Consider the following 25,797-nt stretch of genomic DNA (forward strand, 5'->3'; position numbering starts at 1 on the left):
AATAAACTAATTTATCTCCCCCCGAAAAAATAAATAAAAGGAATCACACATAAACACTCACCGCAGCCCCTGCTGTTCCTGTTTATCTGAGTGAGCGGCCAGGCTGACTGTAAGATGTAAAATATCTCAGTACCAGCTTTACATGTGTATCAAACAGTTTTCAGTTTTTTTTTCTGGTTGTTGAGAAAAATTTGAACAGCATGCTCATAATTAACTATGGTAATGATTAAATGTGTGATAATGAGTCATTTCCACAGCCGGAGAGGATTCGACTGTGTTCCTCCAGTTTCTCATCGTTCTAAAGTAAAGTCTGAACCCACTGTGTAACTTACAGAGATGGAGAACAGCAGCAGAACTTTCACGATGTGACCCAGACTGTATTTTTTTTAACTGATTCTGCTGTCGAGTGAGTCATGAAAAGCATTTTTAATTTCAGATATCACTGTGGATTTTCTGTGGAGTGGGAAAAAAATAGAAGAAAATACTGTATGTTGCATATAGATTTTTTTCAATATCCTTGTGTTGAATGCTTTATTTTAATGGCACAGGGATATAACACATGTATTTACGTTTATGGTCACCTGACATTGGTGCAACATTGGAATCAACCAGCTTAATGATCTTGGTGTCTCCTGGACCCTCCTGACACAGGATGCGGGGGTGTAGTTTGCAAAGCATGTGGTCTGTGCTAGACCAAAAACTACACCATGGCTGACTTCAGCTGTTGTTGACTGTGTGACTGTCATCATGATTGACAGAAGCTGTGTGACTGTGGGCAGAATATTGACTCCCTCTCCTGTCTTCTGGTGTGTAGTAGTATTCTGTGGTGGCACAGGTGAGACTGGCATCACATATAGACACTGATTTTATTCCTTCACACTCTGTCGATGATCTTTTGAGTTCATTTTTTTAATGTTTCCTAAATTTAAGGATGTACTTTAAACTTTAATCTGAAACACACCCTAGTAATAGGATTTTGTCAAAGGTATTGATTAACACTTTACGCAGGGAAAGTGGAGCTCTCTGAGTGTAGCAGCCGCTGATTGGCTTTGACCTAATTACTGATGAAGTTGTGTTGCAGCAGAGACTTTCATATGAAACCGAACATGCTGCTGCTGAAGTCCTGCCTTCACACATAATCTGATTTCTCTACCTGCTCTTTGCCATCATGTGCAGGAAACATAACGTCTTGTTAAAAGAACACGATCATCGGTGCACGTTTTTAAAGGGGGCGGGGCAGCAGAGTAGATGGACATGTGAGCGCATCCCGGCCATCAGAGGGCGGGTTTGTAGCGCTGTGAACGCAGCGTGTGGCTGCTGCTGCTGCTGCTGCTGGTTGTGCCGAACATGAGAGAAACGATACATAAATCTTCTAACAGAGATCGTCAGCGTCTTGGATGCGACTCTAAACTGTGTAAGGACAAGTGAGCAGCGAGCTCAGTTGTGAATGATAGTTCTCCTTTCTCTGGAAAGCAGACCTGGGAAACAAAGACCAGGAGTGACTTGAAAGTGCGCAGAAAGAGATCCAGATAAGATTTGGCACAAGTGAAAGATGCCCAAATGGGTCTCGTCGCGATGGGATTTGAGTTGAAGAACACGTAATCACTCAGATATCTCCCTGATCCAACCCGCTGTTTAGGTGACTGGGAACTTGAAAACGCGTTTTGACCGCTGGGATGTTGTGAACGCCGCGCCGCCTGGGACAGAAGGAGCGGGGACGCAGAGAGAAGAAGGGGGAACCAGGGGCTGGACGAGCACAGGAGGGATTATGGCTCTCGCAACGTTTTCGCTCAGCCTCATCACGCTGGCGCTTACAAACTTGCACCTTTCGAGAGCCAGCAACCGGCATGCGGTGTACTGGAACAGCTCAAACCTACTGTAAGTGGCTTTCTGCATCAGTCCTGTCCGCGTTCACCAGCACGTCAGCCGGTGCTGGGTCTGTGCGCACCTGTGCTGATAACTTGTTTACAAGGCAGCGAGCATCCGCTGCAGGGTTTCTTATACCTGCCTGTTATTTCCCAGATTATAAGCACCAGACTAGGGATCATCTGAAAGCTTTTTAATCTCTGTACCTGTCATTTATTAACACACAGAGTGCTTGCTGTCTGAATATTGGATTTGGGTGTCACATTTAGTCCACATCCTGCTTCACTGTAATTCATCCATCATCCATTTCAGCCTTTATCTTTTCATTTAACTCACGCTCTCACTTGTCTGTCATCCTCCATGCAGCCTCCATGCAGCATCAATACATAATTCACATTCTGCTCAAACTTCCATAAATCAGCATGAGTAGCTCACTATAAATATTCTGCACACACACACATTCACACACTAGTGAGCCTATACTTGGACCCTGATTGTTCCAGCAGTGGTGAGGTTGCTTACCTGAGGTAAGCCTCCTCAGGCTCTCCTATATCTCTACCTGTATAAAGGCAGCTTGCTGTGGGGGCACAGATCGATGTGGATTCTACCGCCTTTGTCTTCTCATTAGCCAACAGTGAATCCATCTTTCTCACATTCTTTTATCTCCTCTCCTCACACAGCCTCCCTGTTTGCCCCACTCCTCCAGCTCCTCCTCTATCTGTGTTCCTCCTCAGTCCATTTGTATTCACCTCAGACATGAGCCTCTCTGATATCGCCACTATCTCATACTTGGTTATTTTCTTCCTTCTCTTATTTTTCTACTGTGTATCACCGGCCAGCCTGTCTCCCTCAATTCCTTCCCCTGTTTTTTTTTCTGCATCTGATTACCTCCCCTCCCATCTGCTCCTGGTCCCTCACTCACCCTCCGGGGCTCTCAGCTGAGGGCGCACATACAGTAGATGATTGGAATTAGAAATTGTAAGGGAGCTATTTGAATGCATGTGGGTGTGGAATGGTTCAAATATTTGCAGAAGTGGCTATAAAGCTCACAGAAACAGTGAAAGTGGTGCTGCGGCACTGTCACCTCCTCATTAATGTTAATGTGTGAATGGCACATTCAAAACTATTTTAAATTTATGAGTGCAGTTAATCCCGTCGATAGGACAGGGATAAAAAAAAAGGGCAGTATTATCCTAAAGTGAAGTAAAAAAATGCACGAGTTTTAACAGTCGTAATCAGTATTAGTCCAATCTATCAATTCTAATTAGTCTTGCAGGAAGTACTCCATCTAAAATCATTCTCACAGCATGGGTGCGGTTGTTCAGTGTAGTTATTCATTACAGTGTTAGCCCATTTGGCGGCTTTAAATTGACATTTATGTGTTAAAATGACAAATATGTGCTCTTATTAATGAATTCAGAATACTGTGTGTGTGAGTGTGTGTGTGCGAGGGAGAGGGAGAGAGAGAGAGAGAGAGAGAGAGAGAGACAAAGTGCAGGTGTGGGTCTTCATGCCTGCGTGTGCAAAACCTCTCCTTTCTCCACTGTGAGATACAAATCTCTAAAATAATGCAAAAACTGACCCAGTTTGCAGGTAGCAGACAAATCCTCCGAGGCTATGGCAGGAATACTGATGGTCATCGCGCTTTAAAAGGCCTTAGGCTCGGAGCCACTTCTCTACCACCACCACCACCACTCCGTCTACATGCACAGAGAGAATCGGCTGAGGGCCCCACTTGTTCCACAGCTCCTTCACTCATCCAGCTCTTGTTATAGAGACTTGCTCAGGAGGGAAGAGAGAGGGGGGGGTGAAGGCAGCGAAGGAGAGCCAGGAAACAGGCCTTAAGGGCCAAACTCTGGTTGAGGCCTTAATGTTTTACCCTTGAGCGCAGCATTTAGCACAGGTGGTTATGGCACAGCAGCTGAAATGGGATCACTTGGAAGTTGAGCGGTTTGTGCCAAAGCCATGAAAATGGCCCTTTATGATAACGCTCTGCTAGGAATGTCTTGCTCTGGTGTGCCGAAAGTCAAAAGGGGATTGTCACACAGTTGATTCTCTGCAGCTTTTCTGAGGTAAACAACATCAAACGATTTATTAGAGCTTTTTCCTCCATGTTGGACAATTTGAAACGAGATGTCTCGATCATTGTAATCCAAAGAAAAACCTCTAGGTGCTTTGATTACTGCTACGAGTCCGTCACGACCGCACTGTCTACCATTAGAAAGCGTTGGTCTCAGCTTCCGCCTCTCAGCAGTGTGCCTGGCCAACTCGTTACAGATGTCCCTGCTAATGGCTGACTGAGGCAGGAAAAAACACACACGCAGGCCATTAAATCATCTCGCATCTGAGGCCATCTGCCAATTAGAGGGGGGAGATGTGGAACATCTTGAGAGCACACGGGAGCAGCGGTGCACTGCGGTAGCCTCGCCTACCCACAAGCAGCGTCCCTCGCTCCCGCCACCTCCTCCTATCAGGTGTTTGGCCTCACTGGTTACTCTGGGTGCATCTCCGTAATTGGGCACCCTGTGTCAGCGTGATGAAAATCAGCAGCACAGCTTTCATTCAATCCCCCGCTCCTTCCCCGCATCACACAGCGTCTCTACTAATGCTTGTAAGTTAGCAGAGCAGAAAATCATGGGTGGGTGTGAGTTTCTAAATCACCGTTCCCTTGCCGGCACAGCAAAATGAAAGTGTTCTTTCACCGTTTGTGGCTGATCCTCGGTGATTTACAGCTGTGTGTGTTTCATGCTACCACATTATGACCCCGATTTGGACTTGATATTGTGTCTGTCAAGCCCCTAGTCCACAAGATGAAAAAAAAAAAAAACAAACCAATTCCCGACACACCATATCTGGTGCTACAAAATAAATTATCACCTTGACAAATAGCTTCCCCGAGAGTTCGAGGAACAGAGGCCTGGTGATCAATGTTGAGTCGAGGTGCTGTCTTACTCAACAGGCTCATTAACCGCCAGGTCGGTCTGTGTGGGTGTGCAGACCTAGCTAGAGCTGGAGGTAGTTCCCCGTGGGGCAGAGGAGAACCTGGTGCCCTGCAGGGAAAACTTTGTAGCTATTTTGTCGCAGTAACGGTGATCTTTACTGTGAAATGAAGAAAAAGAGAGGAAGGAGACGTGAGGTGATGGATAAGGAGAATTGAGAAAGTAGATGGAGGGAAAGAGACGGATGCAAAGTGTGAAAGATATTACTGTAGAGGGGAAGTGGGCGTAATGGAGAGATTGTAGCGGAACGGAAGGAGAACATGCTGGAAAGGTGGAAAGTGGAGCAGTCGTTCACAACGTAAAAGCGGGAAAAGATTGATTGAGTTGGCCAAAAGTCAGGACAGGTGAAAGAGAGCGCGGGTTTTACCGGGTATGGATGTTAGGTTATTTGGCTCAATGTGCTGTAGCTGCTGTTCTTCAGAGGAGATGATACTCACGGGAGTTGATCCGTGCTAACGTGGACACAGGCTGGGTCATTCATGTGGACCAATGCTCAGAGACAATGGCTCCCACCATTCACCTGCCCCTCTGCCCTGCGCAGCACAGCGCAGGCGGAGCACATGGGAGACAAGCAGATTTGCTACCTGATTACATGCACGTTCGTCCGCCTGCAGCTCCGTCTCTGGGCTGTCTTGGCAATTTTGCATACAAATGCAGCTTATTCACTGGCATTCAATTTGTTCTTTCACATTCATTGTACCACACAGGCGCCTCAAACAGCACAAGATAGTGTGCTGCTTTTTCCCTTTGGTTGCAGTTGTGTTAAATGAATGTACAACACTGATTAAACATTTCTCTTGTTATTCATGGTTTTGATATCCAAAAGTTTGACTGATGTACTTACAAGAGTGCATTTTTTTAGGAATAAAAAAAAAAATGAAAGATCATGAAGTACAACTGGAGCAACTGGTGTGATAAGACGTGATCTCAGCTTGTTTCTACTTCTCCTTATTGCCTGAAGCCTTGAAAGACGCCACAGTCCTCCCATCCAGTGTCCGCTCCTGGACAATTAATCGGACTTTAGCTGTGTCCTAAATCAATGACACACCTCTGTAGACCTTCATAGCCTTAACCGTAGACTTTGACGGCTATTAAATAGGGATGGTCTAGTCTTTGGAATGCTTTCTGTTTATTTAAAAGATGCTGCCCTTGTTGCCTAGCAACCAGCAGTTGGTATTAACATTTAAACATGTGCTTTAAAAATCATCCAGTGGACACTGTGTGCAACTGCTTGGGCTACAAAGGTGCATCCTTTGTTAATGTTAAGTAAAACACATGTGTTTATTGGCCACATTCAGAGTATCTTTGTAAATGGAGCCGCCTTGTTGACACACTTGGTCTGAAAAATGCATCCTGGAAAGGATGCATTGGAAATGCACCTCAGTGCAGTAGGGCTCATGTGTGTTTACATCGACTCTATGCTAATATCTAGTTACTTCTGATCGCCGGTGGAGCAGTGGATGAACTCTTATCTCCGAATTCTAGTTTTTATAATTGTTCATTACTTTACCACAAATATCAAAACACTTTTTAGTCCACAATCAGAGGTACATGTATTTAAACAGTTTCAGAAAAGGTGCTACACCTTGCTCCTTTAAATAAACGTGATATCATCACCAAGCCTCAGATCTCAGATATCTGATGTGGTGTCTTGAAGCTTATTGGCCCGCTAAGTTGTTTACTGGCCATTTTTAGCTCCCTGGATCCTATGAGTCACACAGATGGATGGACTGAACACACTGAACACTGAAAGGATATTTAATGGTTCATATGGATCCAAGAGTGGGTGTGCGGATCAATACATGTATATTGCATGGGAAGGTGAATGGCCCAAACAAAAACACAACCAGGTTTGCTTTCTGAGCAGCAATCAATCTAAGAGCATCAGGTGATCAATTTCTAAATGCATTTTTAATTTGATTTCGCGGTGTCAGTAAATTGCCATTAAGCATTCGGAGCTCAGCTCGGGAAGCTCGCATCAAGTATTGCCTTGGAACAGCATGCTTGAGAATTGATTATTACGGGCTTGTCAGTCAGCACTCCGTGGTTCACGCTCCGTGGAGGCTTTAACTGTGTCTGTGCTAAACAAGGTCCTGGCTGAAGCGGTAGAAGACAAAGGTTAAAAAACATACAGCCAGATGAAAGAACATGTTTTGAATCGGCTAAATAAAACATGTTCCTCCATATAATAAAATAATCACAAGATTTTAAATCTGCATAATCTGGGAGTTTTCAGAACATACTTCAGATTCTGCGTGCTTTACAGATTCAAAGGTTAGGTAAGGAAGGAAATTTAGGTATTAGGACATAGCAGAGTTGTATTAATGTTTATTCATGGCTGCTGTTATTGGTAAACATTAATTTGACTCTGAGGTGAGGTTAAATTAAAAGGTGGGTGGGGACAGAGAGAACTGAGGGGGAGGCACTTAATCAATTTGGACTTAGTTGGAGATGTTATGTAAAAAACTTGGACTCTTACACAGTAAAGTCTCAGTTTTTTTTAAAACTTCTTTATCCTCTCTGGTCCCTCTAGAGGTCCGAGGCGCTCCAAGCCTACTGAGCTTCATTATTATTGAGGAATTGGCAGGTATGGTGTGCCATTATTACCTGTTCATGAACTCTGATGGGAAGGTACCAGAGGAGGAACTTTCTCAGGAGGAGCCCAAAGAAAAACATAGTTAGGCCCTTCATATGTCATCAAAATCCATTAGCATTTCCTGCGCTCCAAGGTTATAAAAACTGCACTTAACTGGTGGTGGGAAGCCACAGGAGATAGTCCTGATCCCAGACAGGTAGAACCAATTTCAGACTCAATGATTTGAATGCAAATGCTTTCTACAAAGAGGGCTTTCCAACTTCCGAATAGTAGCGCCATAGTACATTACACTGGGAGTCTGCACCGCCGTGCCCGTTACCCACTGGGAAATTACATCGCTGCTATGATGAAAATGGCTGCCATGTAGGAAAAAAGATCAAAGCTGTTGATAGGTGGATGGTCACTGGCTGGAGTTTGATTATTTGGGAAATGGGTCTTGTTACGCACCGTGGCCTGGAAAACGATATGGCAGCCTCAGCGGTTGGTCAAAATAATTTGTTTTTTTATTGAAGCAGAAGGCCTCTTCTGAGGTACGGCAATTGAGGTGGTATTTTGCACCGACAGGCGCCCTCTGAGTTATCAGTGTCCCTTCATGAAAAAAGGCAGCAAGTGAGGACACAGGTTTGTGCTCTGTCATATCTTGTTCTCTGTTCATTCCCTTCAGGTCCTGAGCCGTGACAGGTCTTCCCTCTAATGCTCTCGGGTGCTTAACAACAGCGCCGTTACGAGAAGTGGAAACTGTCCTCACAGCTTAGCGGATGATACGGCTCCAGTTTTTCTTTCATGTGAGGGCAATTTCGGATATGGGCAGCGTTATAATTAGATATTCTGTTATAATTGAGATTTCTCCTATTGAAGATGTAATTATATGAAGGTCTGAGACCCTTTGGCAGCCATCGTCCCTGTAATAAGAATATTTGAAGAAAATTGAAATCTCTCTCTAGTGCTCTGTGCATCCAGAATGACAAAAAGTAATTTGACCCCTCAGCGGCAGCAGCAGCAGCAGCAGCCACCGCCACCACATCCAGTGAGTGAAATGATCCCTCTTAAGTTGTTAGAGGGAACATTTAAATCAGAACATCTTCAAGCGAAACTGTTCCATTACAAGTGTGATAGCAAAGTCTTTAGAGCTTGAAAGTGTGATGTAAGTGAATTGGACAGGAAGCTACCTACTGGCAGAAATGAAACTGATATTGTTGTCAGAAAGCTGGAGGGTGGTGCTGCTCAAATTTAACATTTGGAGGTAAATGTTCCACCTGCTGAAGTAGCTTCAATACATTAAATACTTCAAACGCACTATGACAGTGTGGATTGGTCAGCGCTTCTTTGAGTTTATTCGACATTTATTGATATAGTGTGTTATGGAAGACTATGTGAGGTTAGGAAGACCTGGAACAAGTTTGTCCCGATGAAGACGTCCCCGTATTCTGATTACCCAGAGTGATACAGACACAGCTTTTATCCTAATGGTGACGCCTCATATCACACTGCTGCCAGTACATAAAGTAAGATGACATTGACCAATATTCTCCATAGTCACTCATAAGGAAGGAAGGAATATTGAAAATTCCTTCACACTGAAGTGAATCATAAAGCTGATTGAATCCACTGGTGTATACAAACAGTAGCTATGTGCCTTATGTGCAATTTGTTCATGTGAAAGTTGATAAATGGTGAAGAAACTTGTTGCAACAGGTGCAATTAACAATATAAAAAAGTCTTCTTTGACCCAAACCATTATTTTTTCCTGGTAGTAGTACCTACACGTATTTAAAAAGACTGAAATTGTAAGTAAAGGTATCAAAATTAATGATGTAACATGGGACATGGAGCACAGCTTGTACATACAGACTTGTATTTTGCATGATTAATAGTGAGGTAGTACTCAGATTGACTTGTCAGTCTTTTATTTGGCATAATTGAGCATGGAAGAGTTGATATCACATTTTTTGGTGATGGATCTGTGTTTTTTTGTGATGTAATAGTAAGTCAGCAGATCAGAGTATGACATGGTTTTACTGCACTCGTTTCTTGCCATCTGTGTTTCCATATCTTCAACCTCATCATTTAATCAGGTCTCGTGTTGGTCTGCATCAAAAATCTATTCTGAATTCATTTGCTGCCTTGATGTGTAAATTCAGTTATGGTTTATACATGAGGTACAGCAGATGCATAATCATGTCTCTCTACTCATACACGTGTGCTTTCTTTTTTCCTTTTTTTTCTTTTCCTGACTGGCATTCTCACCCATTGATTCATATGGACAATACGTGACTCACATTGCTACTGGCATCCTTCATCAATGGAGGTGTGTGTGTGGGAGGGTGGGTGAGTGGGAGGGGGGGGTTCCTTTACTATTCCCCCCCTCCTCTTTCTGGATCAGTGTATAGTGCAGTCCGTTATTAGCATTTGCTACAGTTGGGATGAGAGGGGGTGGCGCCCCTGCTTGTTATCACTAAATTTTGAATGCAGCACTAGTAATGACCAGATTATTGAGGAAATGTGCAGCAGAGCCAGTTGTCTACCTGCTCAATATGCTCCCCTGATTAAACTGTGCTGAGTCTCCTCTGGCTATGTACCAATCTGCTGCAATGCTTTGTTTTCTTGGGTTATTTATTTGGTCGGCTCAGCTGCTTTTCAGTAGCTGCGGGCTGTGTACAGCAGGCGTCTGTGAGCGGGTGCATTTAGTGGTGAAGTCACATTTCTTACATGACTTTTCTCTCAGTAAACCACCTGCGTAATGCTGCATGGGACCGTGTCTAGACTGGCATAGTGTGTAAAAGTGGGAAACACACAGAGCTCCTCGCCATGCTGTGTGTGGGTGTATAGAATATCAATGTCCTGCTGTGCTGTCTCACTCGGTGTTTGTATGGCTGCTATTAGGTGGCATTTAAGGTGTTTTCGTGTCTCATTGTCTGTGTGTGTCTGTGTGTGTATGTGTGTGATTGATTGTCTGTGAAAGCAGGGTAATGATTCTGTCTCCTCGTCTTGGCCCTCTCTGTCTCTTTTGGTCAGTCTCTGCCTCACACCTGTGTTTCCTTTCTTTGGGTTGCCTCACAAAGCAGCAGCAGCAGCAGCAGAAGCCCTCTCTGTCTTCCTGCCGTGTTGTTTGAAGTGTTTTTGCTCAGCCTTCTGTTCCTGCTCCGTTCTCACCTTGTGTGGAGTCAATGGGAAGTCCCAGAAGACTGTGCTTCGCTCAACCGCATTGCTGCGCGTGGGAGGAGAGTGGGCACTACCGCCCGTTTCCTCCCTTTAATTTATCACTCCGTTGCAATTGAAAGAGCGAATCGCATGTCATTATTTAGAAATGCTTCCAGTCAATGCACTCGTCTGACGTGAGAGATGCTGCGGTTTCTAGTGTATGTCTTTCAGTGTAGGATAAAGTCAGTATACGTACAGTAAGAGATGGATGGTTATGATAAATAGATTTGCTTTTGCAGCACTTAAAGAGATTCTGTGCCACTTCCCAGGAGGAAGAGGTAGAAAAAGTTATGACAAAAAGGGGGAGAGGAAGAAAGCGAGGTTGGGGGAGGAAAATGCTAAAAAAAGGGAGATGCAGGAGGGAGATATAAAGCAGTTCAGAGATGTGAAGGCAGAGAGTGGAGTAGAAGTGAGGATAGACAAAGCGGGAGGGGGATGGGGCTATTCGTATGTAGAGGAAGAGCCTGTATGGAGAATATTAATGGCGTGTCAGGAAGTGGAGTATCTTTAAAGACCTCAACCTTTCTTCTGGTGCTCATGCGTATTGTATCGAAACAAGCAGCTTGGAGGCACCCGCTGTAAAGCTAGGGGGGAAAAATAGCAGAATAGGCAGCTGCATTAATAGGCAACATGTACACATATATTTTACCAGGCGTATCGTTTGCAGGGAACAAAATGTATTGGCCACAACAACTGGAATGGAAACATAACCACGAAATCTGAAGTTGTTGCTATGTGTTTTTTTTTAAATTGCAGGGAAGGTGCAATGTTTCACAAACATTTGCAAGAACAGCCTGCTAGACAGCTTTTCATGGTGGATATAGAATAGATATAGATATAGAAATATCTGAATAAGTATCTGATCGCTGATTAGGCTGAGTACAAATCATCAATATGTGAAACATGTTATCAGACAGTCTCTTTCTATTGGACATTCCAGCTTTGTAAACATTCATTGGTTTGCTCTTTTCCATCTCTTCTTTTGTTCAGATAATGCTTCTGCTAGGAACAAATGGTGTGTGTTGCCTTTTGTTTACCCTCCATGAGGAACCGGAAGGGAACCAAGATATGATGAGTTTAATCTGCATCTTTTTACTTTTTCCCCCAAAAACATGAGGGGAAGTTCCTGCTGCTGGCAGCCCTAAAAAGTGCCTCTTCATGCAGTGGAAAAAACCTTCTGCGTTGCCTTTTGCTCTGTATGTTTACAGGAACAACCTCTTTATAAAACAGGCCACACGTTCCTGCAGTGGAAAAGCGTCTATCTATCTGTCTATATATACTGTGTATTTCCTTTCTGTATTATACACACATACTCAAACACACTCGCTGATTTTTTTTTTTTTGAGTTGCTGCTGTGCCAGACTCTAAAATCCCTCTCAGCTCCTGTCAGCACCAGGATCTACAGCAGGAAGGAGACGAAGCTGCAGGTGTGTGTGTGTGTGTGTGTGTGTGTGTGCTGGAGATAGGAGAGAGGAGTGATGCTCATTTACCACATGATGCAAGTAAGAAACAGGCTGTCTTTCATGGAAGCCCGTGTCACAGGTGACAGTCAGTGACAGGGCCAAGAACAGGCCTGTCAGGGAGGGAGGGAACCAAAGAGGAGGGAATGAATATGGTATTCCTCATATAGCAGACGACAGAGACACAGAGGGAGTATGGGCGTGCTGTGTGTTGGCGGGGAAGAACAACAGTAGAGCACATTGTTAAGAGTTAAATGATGTAGTGAGCAGAATAACATATATAGCCTGGGGTTGTTGTGTATGATGGGAAACGCAAGTGTGACACATGGCGAGTGCAGAAGATGGATTCCCTCCTGTGGAAATTGGTCTAATACCAGAAGGTTTATTTCCTGGGAGCCCTGCATGCTGTACAAAAACATTGTGATTGAACAATAAAAGGGGGGAGATTGTAGATAATCAAATTCACACCCCTGCTTGTTGTTTTCCTCCCATTTGATCCTGGAGTAATGTAAATTGGAACATCAAGCTCTCGGGTTCTGTTAACATAAATTCTATCTGTTGAAAGAAAAATTTAGTTGTCAGGATTTCTTGTAAGGACTTCAGCAACAACTTGGCATTTGCAATTCATGAAACTAGGCTTAATCCCTAATTAGCAGGCTTTTAATTTTTCTAACGGCAATGAACTCTTGGTCAAATTAGCGATTCCATTATGTTTTGATTCTAACCTCCAGCGTCGGCTGTATACATGAGTAAATTAGCACCATGGATGGAAGTATCTCTAAATAATGTGCGCTGCCAGGAAGATAACAGCGGAATTCAGAAATGCCAGGGACATTAGCATTCCTGCATGGTGCTAAGTGTGTGAGTTCTCAGTTTTTAAATCTAAAAAAAATATATAAATAAATAAATAAATTGCCATTCGTCAGCAAAAACTCCACCTTCTCTTCATTAGACAGCTCATCAGCAATCTTATCATATGTATTATTTATGAGCCGAGCCGAGCCAATTCTAAACATACTGCACAGGTTTCTTTAGTCATTTAGGTTTCAGTTATGTTTTCAAATCCGTGTCAGCCCTATTGTTAGAGAGAGAGAGAGGGGGGAGAGAGAGGGAGAGAGAGAGAGAGAGCGCTCTTAAGCTTCAGAAAATGACGCTTTTCTCCTTAATGAGGACTTGTTCCCTTCCAGCGTTGTTGCCGCCGCAGCCTGGGCCTCTCCTCTGCCAGGTCCCCCGCTCACAGGCTCATATGCAAATATTTTCAATCAACCTTGTGCTTCTGCTCTAAGGCGTTCGATATAGGTCTGGTTTTCTGCAAGGTAATTTACCCAGAATTCCCTCTGACCTCCGGAGTCACTAGGTGGAATGACACCTTTAATCACTAACCTGCGCTCAGTGTTGACTGAGACGGAGCGAGGTCACAGAGAGTAAACTCACAGTTTGTATTTACTGAACAGGCGATGCGATTGCGATGTAAAGGGAGTCATGTTTTTACCTCTGACTGTAAATATGATTAAACATTAGGTGTTTGGAACTTAAAGGGACACTTCACCTAAAATCAAATATTATAATTATAATGGAGAGAAGGCTCAAATCTGTGGATAAAGAGTTAACTTACATATTAAGTGTCAACAAGGATGCTGTGATACCCACTAATCTTTATTGTGGTATCAGCTGGTGCTAGCAGGTTAGCATGCTAACTTCTGTAGGCATTTGTATACGTATAGGCAGAATGCTGTAGGTCTTCTTTCTTCACTTTCTGCAAATACTTTTAACAGTCTGACAATATATTATGTAGTCAGTTCCATCATTTATTCAAGTCTTTTGATGATCCTGCTTAAATCTCTGCATTTGGACAGTCTTTAAACAGAATAGTTCAGCCATGGAGATGAATAGAAATGAAATATCTTGCTGTGAGCCCTTGAAAGAAAGAAAGATGCCCTTTTTTTCTACAGTTTGCACCAAGGTGCCCTTGAGCCAGGCCATAAACTTTTAATTAGTCAAGTGAGGCAGTTTAATAGCCAGCAGTCTTACTGTGTGTGTGTTAACCTCCTCGCTTGTGACTTCAGGCCGCTGCTGTAAAAATCATTGTTTGTCTGTGTAAACAAGACTAGATAACAAAGAGTAAGCAAAAAAAAGGAGCTGTTCTTATAGGTCTGAAACTGTAGGGAGGAATTACACCTTAATACTGTACACTCTCGTTCTGAGACGCTCCGTGCTTCAGCATCCAGTTACAACCACTGAGCAGTTTATCTCTGATGTAGCATCAGTCTCACTGCGGTAAGACATCTCATCTCATACTTCAACACACAAGCCCAGACGTCAGATCTTCTGCTTCTCTTCCATAAGCCCTGTGATTTATACAAGATATGCTGTAAATCCACTCACAGATGCTTTACATCTTCCATGCACACGCACGCCTTTATTCACACTACGGTCCAATGCAAAGTCTTAACAAGGAAATAATTGTAAAATTGTATTGACAATTGAGAAATTATGCAAATGTGCCTGTTCGGCTCTGCCTGTTTTTCTTCAAATACATGTCGAGTAATCATGACAAATTGATGAAAGTTTTGATTAGGGGAGAGTTTTCTAAGTTATCAGTGATGTGCTTTTATAAAACAGCTAATCAGCCAAAAGAAAAAAATAAAGAAAACGTCTTTGTACGACTGGAATAACATAATGTCTAACTAATCAAGGAAGAAAACGAGCTGCACACACACACACACACTCGGACTCAGTCATGCACAGTCAGAAAAGCCGGTAACTCTGATTCCTCTCTGTAAAGCCCTGCAGGTGTGGTCCACTCCTCCTGCGCTGGCTATTAGCACAGCCTATCATTGGTATTCATTTCCCGCTCCTAATTCCCCCACAGTATTTTTTTTCCCCTTCTCACTTGACAGAGGACCGTGGGTTAAACGCCGGGGGGAGCGCTTCATCACGACTAGATCTGATCCAATTAAATACAGATTTAATCAGCCCCGCAGTCGGCGAGTGAATACGCAATGCGATCAGGCCGTTGGTAACTGGAGGCCCAGCACCGTTGGCGCTGGTTTCCATCCTCGGGCTGGAAGATTGGCTTAGTGGGTGAGGAGGCACCTTAATCCTATCTGACCTGTCGATGGAGCTCATCCATGCATCTGCAGATAGCTTAGAATTACACTTTTAATAATGTCGAAGCTGTTTCTTAATTCTATGCAGCGTCCACAAACCCTTGTACTGATGACCTTTAACCCAGTTGATTTGATGTAGTGTCAGTGTCAGCGCACACATTAATTCATGATTTAGGGGAGTGGGTAGGGGGCAACATGGAGAAAAACCTCCCTCCAAAAGAAGGCAGATTTTGTCACCTCCTTCCCAAATGGCTGCAGCTGCTGATTGTTGAAACCTTTTACTCTGCAGAGGAAGCAGTCCTGTGATATGAAGTACAGCTCCCCAGTGCCCCATCAAAGTCCACTGTAACTGCTGTGTCACCTTCAGAGTTTCAAGGGAGGATTGTACATGGGGAGCTGCTGTTGAGCTTACTAATGAGAAGTCAGTGGGAAACGGGTTGCTTTTTAACATAGCCCAGCGTCTGGGGTCACTTTAGTCAGACTTAATTACAAATCTAGCTATTTAGTGCATGATGGTGGTGTGTGTGTGTGTGTGAGTGAGGAAAAACAGTGGCGCTGGCTGTCACTCAAATGTGTCTCCATTAGCAACATCCCACACAATGCAAACATAACACACCATTAAGTGCACTGTTTAGCATCTGAACCAAATCCAACCCTGGCAAGCAGATCGCCCCTGCTGGTGAATCTAACGAGGTGAGGTGGTGGTGGTGGGGGGTGGTTTGTTCCTTATCCAGCATGCCAGTCACTTAATGCAATTCTCTGTCTCTTTAATGTTTACAGTGATGAATCACATGCTATCAGATCGTAGCCTCATATCCTGAGTATCATTGAGATTCAAAGCATCCAGCAGCCTTCAATGAAAAACTGCACGTCTGTAATTTTTGTATTTTTTTTTGCATCGTTGGGAAAAAGCTTTTCGCAGCCTATTGTGTAGGTGAAACCTGGAATTAATACACTTTAGGAGGTTACACAGAACAAGGCTAAAAGGGAGTCATTTGTTAATTACTTTGCAAAATGGTTCCAGTTTTTTTTTTTTGCCCACTGTGAGTATTTGAGCCACATCATGCCCCTGGGATGTCCATCTTTCTATCGTCTCCCACCTCAGACCAGTCCTCTTTAATTGCTTTCTCGTGTTTTGGGGGGAAGACTCACCTCACTTGTTATTTTCACGTGTAAATGAGATGAGGAGCCTCCGCAAGACTGTGCAGTCCTTCAGGTTGGTCTCGGCTCACCCCTGCTGTAGTCTGATATCTCAAACAGAGCTGTGTTTGAAGTGCTCGGTTGGGTGCCTGCGCGTTCTGCACTCGGGCGAGAGTCGAGGTGCTTGTTCAACTCTGGCAGCCGCTCTGTAAGTTCCCTTCTTTTGTATTTGCATACCGAACAAACAGGAAATTGTGTTCATTTGTATGCAAATGTGTTTGTCCCCAAGGCTGGGATTTTGAATTAAAAGTTTTACCGTCCCATTAATTCCAAATTACACACAGGCAGTGACATGGGCTTCTCCATCCGGCAGGGGGGTGATCTGATTTGCCATCCAAACGTGTCTCTGTCAGTTTAGGTTGTTTAGTTTGCCATCTGCGAAACCGAGTCAGAATTTGGATTTAATCTGGTCCGCTGATTTGCAGATTGATCGTCTGCACCATGTCGCAATCTCTTCTTAATTATCTCGCAAAAATATGCAAAGATTTTTGGCGTGATTGATATTCGAGAATACTACCAGAGACAGACGTGAGGAGGCCTTGGAGTGGCTGACTGACAGGTTGTGAGGAGCATAGTGAATGAGGGGGAGTGGTGAAGGCCGTCCACCGTGCCGATGCAGCACACCTCATCAGCCCTGCTCATTAAAATACATGTACAACCTTATGAAAAATGCATGACCCCATCAGTGACGTGTGGCGTGCATAGCCGGATGCTGACAGTCAAGGTAATATGAAAAATTAGCTGCTACGCATCTGCTTCACAAAAGAGGCCTTGTCTTTATCATAATATTGCAGATCAAGCACTAACTTTGTACTAATTCAGCTGTCCAATGTATTGATTATAATGATTGAATGCCTGGTGAGACAAAGGCAAAGGCCATCCTGGCAAGGAACGACTCTGAGTCTCCTGCTTGACGAGGTGCGGCAGCAAATAAATCCCTACGACTCAGGATGCTGCATACATAACACATGATTATATGATGCATACAGGTGGAGCATGCTGCAAGATTAAGAGTGGATATCAAATAATCATAGGTGTACAGGGCTCTGAAGGTACGGAGGTAAAAGTAATTCAGTAATGACAGTGGTTTACATTACAGGTGACTAGGCTGGCATAAAGTATGCATAGAAACTACACATGCAGGCTGGTGGAGGAGGGAAGGTAATCAGGACGCCGCCGAGCGAGAGGCACTCACACACACACAGAGAGAGAGAGAGAGAGAGAGAGAGAGAGAGAGCTACTGTCATGTAAATGCATGGAGGGTAAAAGAGCAGAAGTGCATCATTGGAGGTCTTCCAGAGGCTTTGGCCTATGGCAGCATAGCTAATAGATATGGTTCAGGGTCACCGAACTTTAAGCTTTATCAAAAAGGAAAAGTCACTCAGTATATTCAATGAGGAATCCAGCAGCAACTTCTGAGAATAGGAAATAAAGCCAAAAATTCATCAAATGGCCACATGAAGCTGGTTCCGTCAGTCAATCTGTCCTCAAACCCTCCATGAAAAACAGAAAAACAGACTTTGTTTCTATGGAAAAGCTCCCTCACCAGCTTAAATTACAGTGTATTTAAGGATTAAGCAGTGACTTGTGGTGGCTCGCCCTACCTCTTTGCTCATTTTTGTACTGATCATTCATTCACTTTCTACACATGCATGTAAAAAAAAAAAATTCTTCATATTCACTGGATGTTCTTTTGTTCTCTGTAGTGTTTATTTTAGTTTTACTTCTACTCCTATTAATTATTTATCATGGCTTATCTGTGAATATCTCCGAACCTGAACTTTAGAATTTGTGCTTATGTACTATAAATGCAATGCAAAGTATTAGCATAATTGATAAGGGCAAATAAAAATAAATTAAATCTAACCTTTTCACAAAAGTGTTGCAACTGCAGCTTTATATGAATGTGTGAGAAAAAAAAAAATAAAAAAAGATGTTGATGAAGATTCTCAGTCATCCAGGTCATCATACGTAGAGAAGGTTGAAGCAAGGCGTCTGGACTTGTAGAGTTTTCTAGAAGACGTTTCGCTGCTCATCCGAGCAGCTTCATCAGTTCTAACTGTTAGGTGGGGAAACATGGTTTATATGTGGTTACAGACCTCAGTGGGTGGGTCTGGGTAAAACTTAAAAAACTTGAAAAACAATAGCACTAAATGTTTCCATACTTACCTGTGATGTTCTGGCTGACTGGGCCAGGTGTGTCTAACGACTGGCTAACGACTATGAAACTGCCGGAGGGGGACTGGTTGACAGCCCTTTGTTCTTACTGTGAGTATGTGCAAACTTCCTGGGAATGGATGGAATCACTGCATTGTATGTGGTAGAAAGATGATGTCTGAGGCCACCACCTCTGTTAAGGGAAGGTTTTTCCAGCTTCACCAAAAAGATGAATTTTGCACTCAGAAAAACACACACACATTAGTGTTCACAAATTAATAATGCATGGAGCACATCTTGTACAATTGCAGACTTTTGGCAGACATCTGATGTCTCTGTGTGATGAGCCAAGGGGGACACATCATTTTTTGACTCTCCAGTCTGAGAGTGACGGCTGCTGAGTGTTCAGATGCCAGGTCTGCTAATGGAAGAGGGAACGAGGCTTTGAGTCTTTTTAAAGAGCGGTTTATGTGTTTTGTGGTGGACAATGACTTGAAATCAGACATTACCACCTCAAAAAAGGGATTTTTCTGTTTAATAGAAAGCATGCAGTCATATAGTCTATAGTGCTAGATTGGAAAATATTGTGTTTGTGTATGATAAATCTTATCCTTTATCACGTCAGCATTGCACAGAAAACATAAGTGAACATTTTATTTTGTCAAAATAAACACGTTTTCTAGAAAATCTGCCGGAACTTCTCCTGCCTCTTTTCCAAAGAGATAAAATAAACAAGCAATCTATTGAATAAAACACACCCTCTCTGTGTAGCCATCTCCATGTATTGACTGTGTGAGTGTGTGTGAGTGCTGCTAAAACACAATTTATTTGAGTTGGCATCACTTTATCTCAATAATAGAACAATATTCAGAGCATCCATTCAAAGAAATTGGCTTGCACGTTTCATGCAGTTGTTTATTATTTGCAGTGGAAAAATCAATGTGAAATTTATCAAGAACAGATGGAACCAGGATTGTTGTGCACCTGAACAAAAACCATTTTTCAACACTCACAGAGAATATGAGGCAGATTTTTTTTGTTTTGTTTTCATTAGCAGGACTGGCATCCACACAACCCACTCAGCTCACGTCACGTCGCTGCAGAGACGACGCAGATTCCACAGATTAAATTTAAATAAAAACTGCATCGAGCGGGTGCTTATCCATACGCCCCGAATGTTTTCAGTCATTTTTTCAAATGACTGTAAACACATTTGCTCCCACTCTAGTTAGAATAATACGTGCTAAACATTTGTGGATGCTTTATGATGAAGCCCACATGCGAGCTGCTGTTCATTGTAGAAGCAGCTGTTAATCTGGAATGAATGTGGAATGGACGTGCATGCAGGGAAATGGAGTGCATACTGAAAATAAAATGATAGCTTAGTCATGTTGCATCGTCCTTCATCACTATTATATCGCTGGCCCTGCCGCCTTTGTGCCATCTGTGACGGAAGGTATTGCTTTGTAATGAGGGGTGTTGATATGTTTCTGCACCACTGGCACTGAGACCAGATTAGAGCCTGTTTATTGTAGCTAGTGGAGAAACTACTAAATATTAACTCAACGTTTTTTTTTGCACTTTTTACTTTAGAAGGGCCACAATACTAGTTGTAAATAAATCATTATTACATTTAAAACACTCTATTAATCCAGATATGAAATAAGTGGATAGCTGCTAAGGTGGGCAGACTGAACAAGACTCCCCAAGTGGCCTTTTAAGGGACTGCAGTTGATTGTTTTTTCAGCGCTGGTTGTTGCTGCTGTCTTTTTCCTGCGCAGCTTTGCCTGATTCTCATTCACATTTACACTCTTGTTTACATACCTCATGCAAGACTTCAGTCAGACTTCTCCTTGAACAAGACTTTTGTTACATATTCATGTGTCTGTGCAGAAATTACCCATAATATAATGTCTCAGGGGCAAAAGCAAGAATGTTTATCACTCCTTTAGTACTATTATGTTATCTTATTCATCAATTAGACCCAAAATGCCAGAATTGTTCTTTAAGTGTATGTAAAAAAAAAATAGGAGGCAAGGCGAGTGGCTGATTAATATTCTTCAGAAGAGCTGTGCCTGGAATCTCAGTCCAGAACACCAAGTTCATCGATGCCTGTTGACTCTGCTCGTGCTCCTCTTCTCTGTTTCATCCGTGACACTATTGTTCTGTCTCTAAATGAACTGTCACAGAGCACAATATAGTCCAGATGAAGAATGTTGTCACAATCCCTCCAAGTTATTATGAGTCGTTCTAGTGTGAGTGTTTGGAATAAAGTTAGCGACTTAGAGCTGAGATTTAGACTACAGGCTGACGAAAGTGGACACAAGGTCAGCGAAGGTGGCACAAAATATACCAGCGCCAGGGCACCACATCCACCAGTTGTTAGCTTTGAATTGGGGGAGGATTAAATTAGACTGACTTGTCTTTAAAGGCTCCTAGAATCTAGCTGCCAAAGCCCTTTCTGCCTTTCTGCCCGAGAGCCAGCGAGGGTCAGCGGGAGTGCGTGAGTGGGCAACAACCGGCAGTCACAGCCACTCAGAGACACCCTGGAGAGGGAGGGGGGCCACAGCTTGGCAGCTCCACTGGAGTCTGATAAGCTTTAATGGCACCGCCACAATGATTCACACCATGTGAGACACACACACACACACACACACACCTCTAGCAGCCTTGTAAGGAATAATTTCTGGACCCTGGATAAATTTGCAGTAGCAGGGAGTCTCTATTTACCAGTAATTGCATTTCTCTGCCCTCTTTCAGCCCTGCCTTCAAAAATGTTCTGTGCCTCGGGAAGTTGAAGGTGGCTGGGGAAAAAGCAACAGAACATGTTGTCGGCCTCACATGGTGTTCGGCCACAAGTTGACAGCTTATAGGCCAATCTGTACCATACATAAATGCAAGCTGCGTACAGTACATAACCTGTCAGACAGACACGTTGCATCATCTGCATCTCCTGAAAGCCTGCTCAACCATAACTAAATATATTTGACCTGTGCATACTCACTGTATACAATGGCTTAATAGATCCATTACTCACCATCATGGGTGCAGCAGAACTAAATTCAGTAAATGAACATGTTCAAACAGAACATCTGTATTCTCTGCGACTGTCTGTTGGTGTAAATGATGATAAATGGTCCGGGTGTTTGGTTAATTTTTTACGGTGGAAGGGGCTGAGGCTCGGCTGTTGGCATGTTTTGGAGCAAAATAAAGCAGCCAGAATCCCTGGTTGGATTATTGTGAAGCCAGCTTTCAGAGCCAGGATAGGGAGGACGAAGAAGAGGAGGTAGACATAAGGGCGGCCGGGCGTGTCATTGGGTGTTGCATCATTGCCCATGTCCCTATATTTTTGACTGACTCCTTCCTGTATGAGTTCGCCATTTAATTTTTTTTTTCTTGCTGTGTGTCACACTTGGTCTCACGGGTTAGTAAACAGTGGAAATATCTTTACGCTGAAGTCTAGGGTGTAGCTCCAGTAAAGGGAGAGATGGCTAATAGATGCACAAATTTGCATTTTAAATGTGGGCATTATGATTAGTTTACATACGTATCCTAATCCTCCACTTCACATGCTCAGGACTGCATACCTGAGGAATGGAGACATCCATCACAAAGTCATGCCCCCACTTAATCTACACGCGGCCATGTTGGAGACACACACAGAGAAAAACCACACAAAAAAAAAATCAATAGTCTGAAACAGCCACTTGAATAAAAACCGTACTCTGGTTCACTGTAGTTTTCGAAGCTCTAAGAAAAGATCAGCTCCTTGTTAGTAGGAAGTCACTACAATGCAGTGATGTACTTAGCAGCTTTGTCTAAAGAGAGTGACTGCTGCACAGACTGCTAGCAAGTGGAACAGATTGCAGTCCTGCATATGACTCAAAATGTCCATCTGCCCCCATTATGTGCGCACTGTCTCTTTTTTTTTTGCTGCTTTCAGCGTTATGCTCAAAGCACAATCACACACATGAACACCGAGGTACTTAAACACACACACACACATGCAGGCAGCCTCGGCACAACAGGTAATTATTTGCAAAGAATGGAGCAAGTGCGTGGGGTGCAAATTGCATTGTGGGATGGCTCTACGGGACTGAGAGATGTCAATTGGAGAGGCTGCCATTTTTATGTACACCGCATCCATTGTTCTCCGTGGTGAATTGCAGGGGGCAGCGTCACTGTATTTACATGTACCTGTTAGAACGTGGGTGTATTTGTTTGTCGCTGTCAGAGAGGACAATTTGCCCCTCGCCGGAGAACACGGCTGTGCACAAACTGCTGGTAAATGGGAACACAAGTTAGCAATAATTTCGCACCCCTCTTGAGAGTTACACTGAGGTGTGCAGAAAGCCTGTCGCCACCTGTCATAACCCTCCAAACAGCAGGTAGGGCATGAAAAAAAAAACACAACTGCCTGTCAAAACTCTTTTTTTTTCTTTCTTTTTCTACACACATTCACAGGATTACTGGTTTAATTCAGCTTCATAATCACTACACATTGTTCCCACTTATTGTCTCCTTGCTCAATTTGTTTGTTTGTGTTCACACATTGGCAACACAAATGTTCTTTTGTCATGCCAAACCGAGCGATTTGTGTTCAAGGCAATTGAATTTAATTTAATTTAAGAAGAGCATAGAGAAATCAGGAGCAGTGGAAAAAGGGATGGGGGGGGGTTAAAGAGGCACCTGCAGACGTGGGAAACAACTGCAGCAGTGTTAAGAATGCAAAATTAAGATGAGTTTAGTCGTTCTTTCAGGCTATATGGGCACTGTTTTAAAGAATGTACCAGGCAGGAAATGATGGATTATTCATTTAAAAGGACACAATTACCATATTAAGTAGGCAGGTTTTTAATTCAGGCTGCTACACTACATGTGGTGCCTATTCATCTGAAGAAACAAAGCAGCCCTATCACTGTTGGTTGCCCATGCTTTTGCCCTACAAGGTGTCTGATAATCCCAAGTAGAAGCTTTACATTAAGATTAAACATTAGGGCCCAGTAATCCTTGGACCTCATTCATTACAACTGCCCTGCTTTAGCCGGTGATATATTGCTTAATTCGTCAGCCAAAATACATTTTATTACAGTATATCCAGTGTAATGACACTAGTGATAAGTTTAGGTTGTGTTAATCCCGTATGTAGAGTACAGAATGAGACGGGTGCTTGTTTTTTGAACTGTGATGTTCCACAGACTGGAACGTGTCCTGCCTGCGCTCAGCTGGGACACTGAGTGGTTCAGGGCCCTTAGAGCAGCACAATGCGGTGCTGAGGGTCAGCAGGGATAGGAGACTGATCGAACTGGTTTTACACTAGGGTTGTCATAGGTCTTCTAACTTCCTCGCAGATCAATACGGCCCCTTAAACTGCAGCCAGCCGGCTGAAACTGGCTGTAATTTCCTCCCAGCTCGGAGCTTCTCTGTCCACGGTTCTCATCAGTAATGACTGAGCAGTTTGAATTGAGCCCAACGCCCCTGTGGGCCAGAGAACACTGACTCATGTTGTTCACGCGCATTAATAATGCATTATAGCATGTAACACAGGATAATTAACTCTGCTGTTAAATACAAGCTCAGTCCAAAGTGCCATTCTGCCAGGATGCTGTTTGCTGAGAGTGAGAAAGTGCCGGGCGATGACTAAGCCACCCATCTTTGTTGTGAATGATTATAGGCTTTACACCTTTTTTTTTTGTTTGCATTTTGTTTCATCATTTTGTCAACAAGTAGGGCTACAATTAGATGGATATTAATCAGCTGCTGCTCGGTTATTAGCAAAGAATAACTTTATTATCAGAAGTCAACGATATCTGCTATGACCACAGTTTGTATGTGTGGTATTAGTGTATAAAACCTCATCAGTAATGTTTGATTAATACCTTTAAACATAGGTTAGGTTGGTAAATAATTGAGGACATGCATTCTTTAATGTCTGTGTGTGATTCCAGGCCTCCACCTGATGGAGGTGGCTGTGGGTGGGAGTGTGAGGAAGCAGAAGTACTTTTATTTTGGTTAATATTTAAATGCTTTATTTTTTAAATGAACCCCCTCGGAAACCGAACCTTTAAGTCATTTTTTTGAAGAGTCTTTCTCTTAGCTTCTGTCGGTGTTTCCTGGAGCTTTTTCACAGCCTTCTGTGAACCTCTCCACAGAGAATGAGTGTGAGTTGTGGTTGGCTGCTCTGTAAAAAAAAGCTTGACCTTGAGTCATTGTATATTTGTCAAGAGCCGCTCTCGTCTTAATTGGCTTGAAAATATAACCTAAGTGAAAACAAAAAAAACATTTCCAGTTATGTAGATCAGCAGTTGTGTGATTAATTGTATATGAGACTATGAGACTAGTTGTACATGTATTTTTTTTCCCCCGTGCACGGCGTGACTTGGTTGTTTTGGGCTGCTCAGCTCTCCTCGTGTTGTCTCCTTCCTTGTACTGAATGTGACTTCTTGTCTCTTTCACTCTCGCCGGCTGCCTTTTAAGTAAAAACAGTCCAAGTAGCACATTACAGACAGGCCACTTCTGATTTTGATTCGCATTCTGCCAGCTCTAATCTAACCAATGTAACAATCTAATTGATCACTTAGGTTGTAATTGGAATCATTTGAAGCTTTATGCTCCAATCCATGTAAGCCATGCTTCAGTCCCCTCTTACACTGATTTTTTTTTTCTTCCCCGACTCACTCTTGCTCCCTTTACATCCTCAGTGGTTCTGGTCCACTGCTCCCCCTCCATCTCCCTCGGCACTTTATTGACTGTTGAGTGTAAGACGGTGTTAAACCAGCATCGATGTAATAGTGGGCATTAGCCCTTTGAACTGCCCTTAATCTGCCTGTAATAAAGTCACATTTATTTTTGGTGACATATACATTTCCACACACACAAATGCATAGGTGTGTGTGTGAGAGAGAGAGAGAGAGAGAGAGAGAGAGAGGGAGAGGGAGAGCTGGTTCCTACATAAATGGCTATTGTAATGTGGATAGCAGAGTGCAAAGCCTGTCAAAAGCTCTTGTGTGCTGCCATGTACTAGAGCCGTGCTTGAGACTTGCCTTTAATTGGAATGTAATTGGAGAAGCACCATTGATCATGAATCACATTCAGCTTAGTCTCCCTCCTCCCTGAACTCAGGGCTGTTCTGTTTTCCACTGACTGACTCTAACTCCCTACCTCCTCCTCTTCCTCCTCTTCCTCCTTTTGCCTCCTCCTCCCGTAAG

General features: G+C 43.3%; 1 protein-coding gene across 1 annotated transcript in view; it reads left to right on the forward strand.

The window, feature by feature from the left end:
* Positions 1-1,348: 1,348 nt before the first annotated feature.
* Positions 1,349-25,797, forward strand: part of efna3a (ephrin-A3a) — a 50,767-nt gene continuing 26,318 nt past the window's right edge. Inside the window, exon 1 of the mRNA XM_028399384.1 lies at positions 1,349-1,878. Coding sequence (XP_028255185.1) covers positions 1,769-1,878 — 110 coding nt within the window. The 5' untranslated portion in view covers positions 1,349-1,768. The remainder of the gene's footprint in view (positions 1,879-25,797) is intronic.

This window comes from Parambassis ranga, chromosome 2 (assembly GCF_900634625.1).
Source record: "Parambassis ranga chromosome 2, fParRan2.1, whole genome shotgun sequence".
Lineage (NCBI taxonomy): Eukaryota > Metazoa > Chordata > Actinopteri > Ambassidae > Parambassis > Parambassis ranga.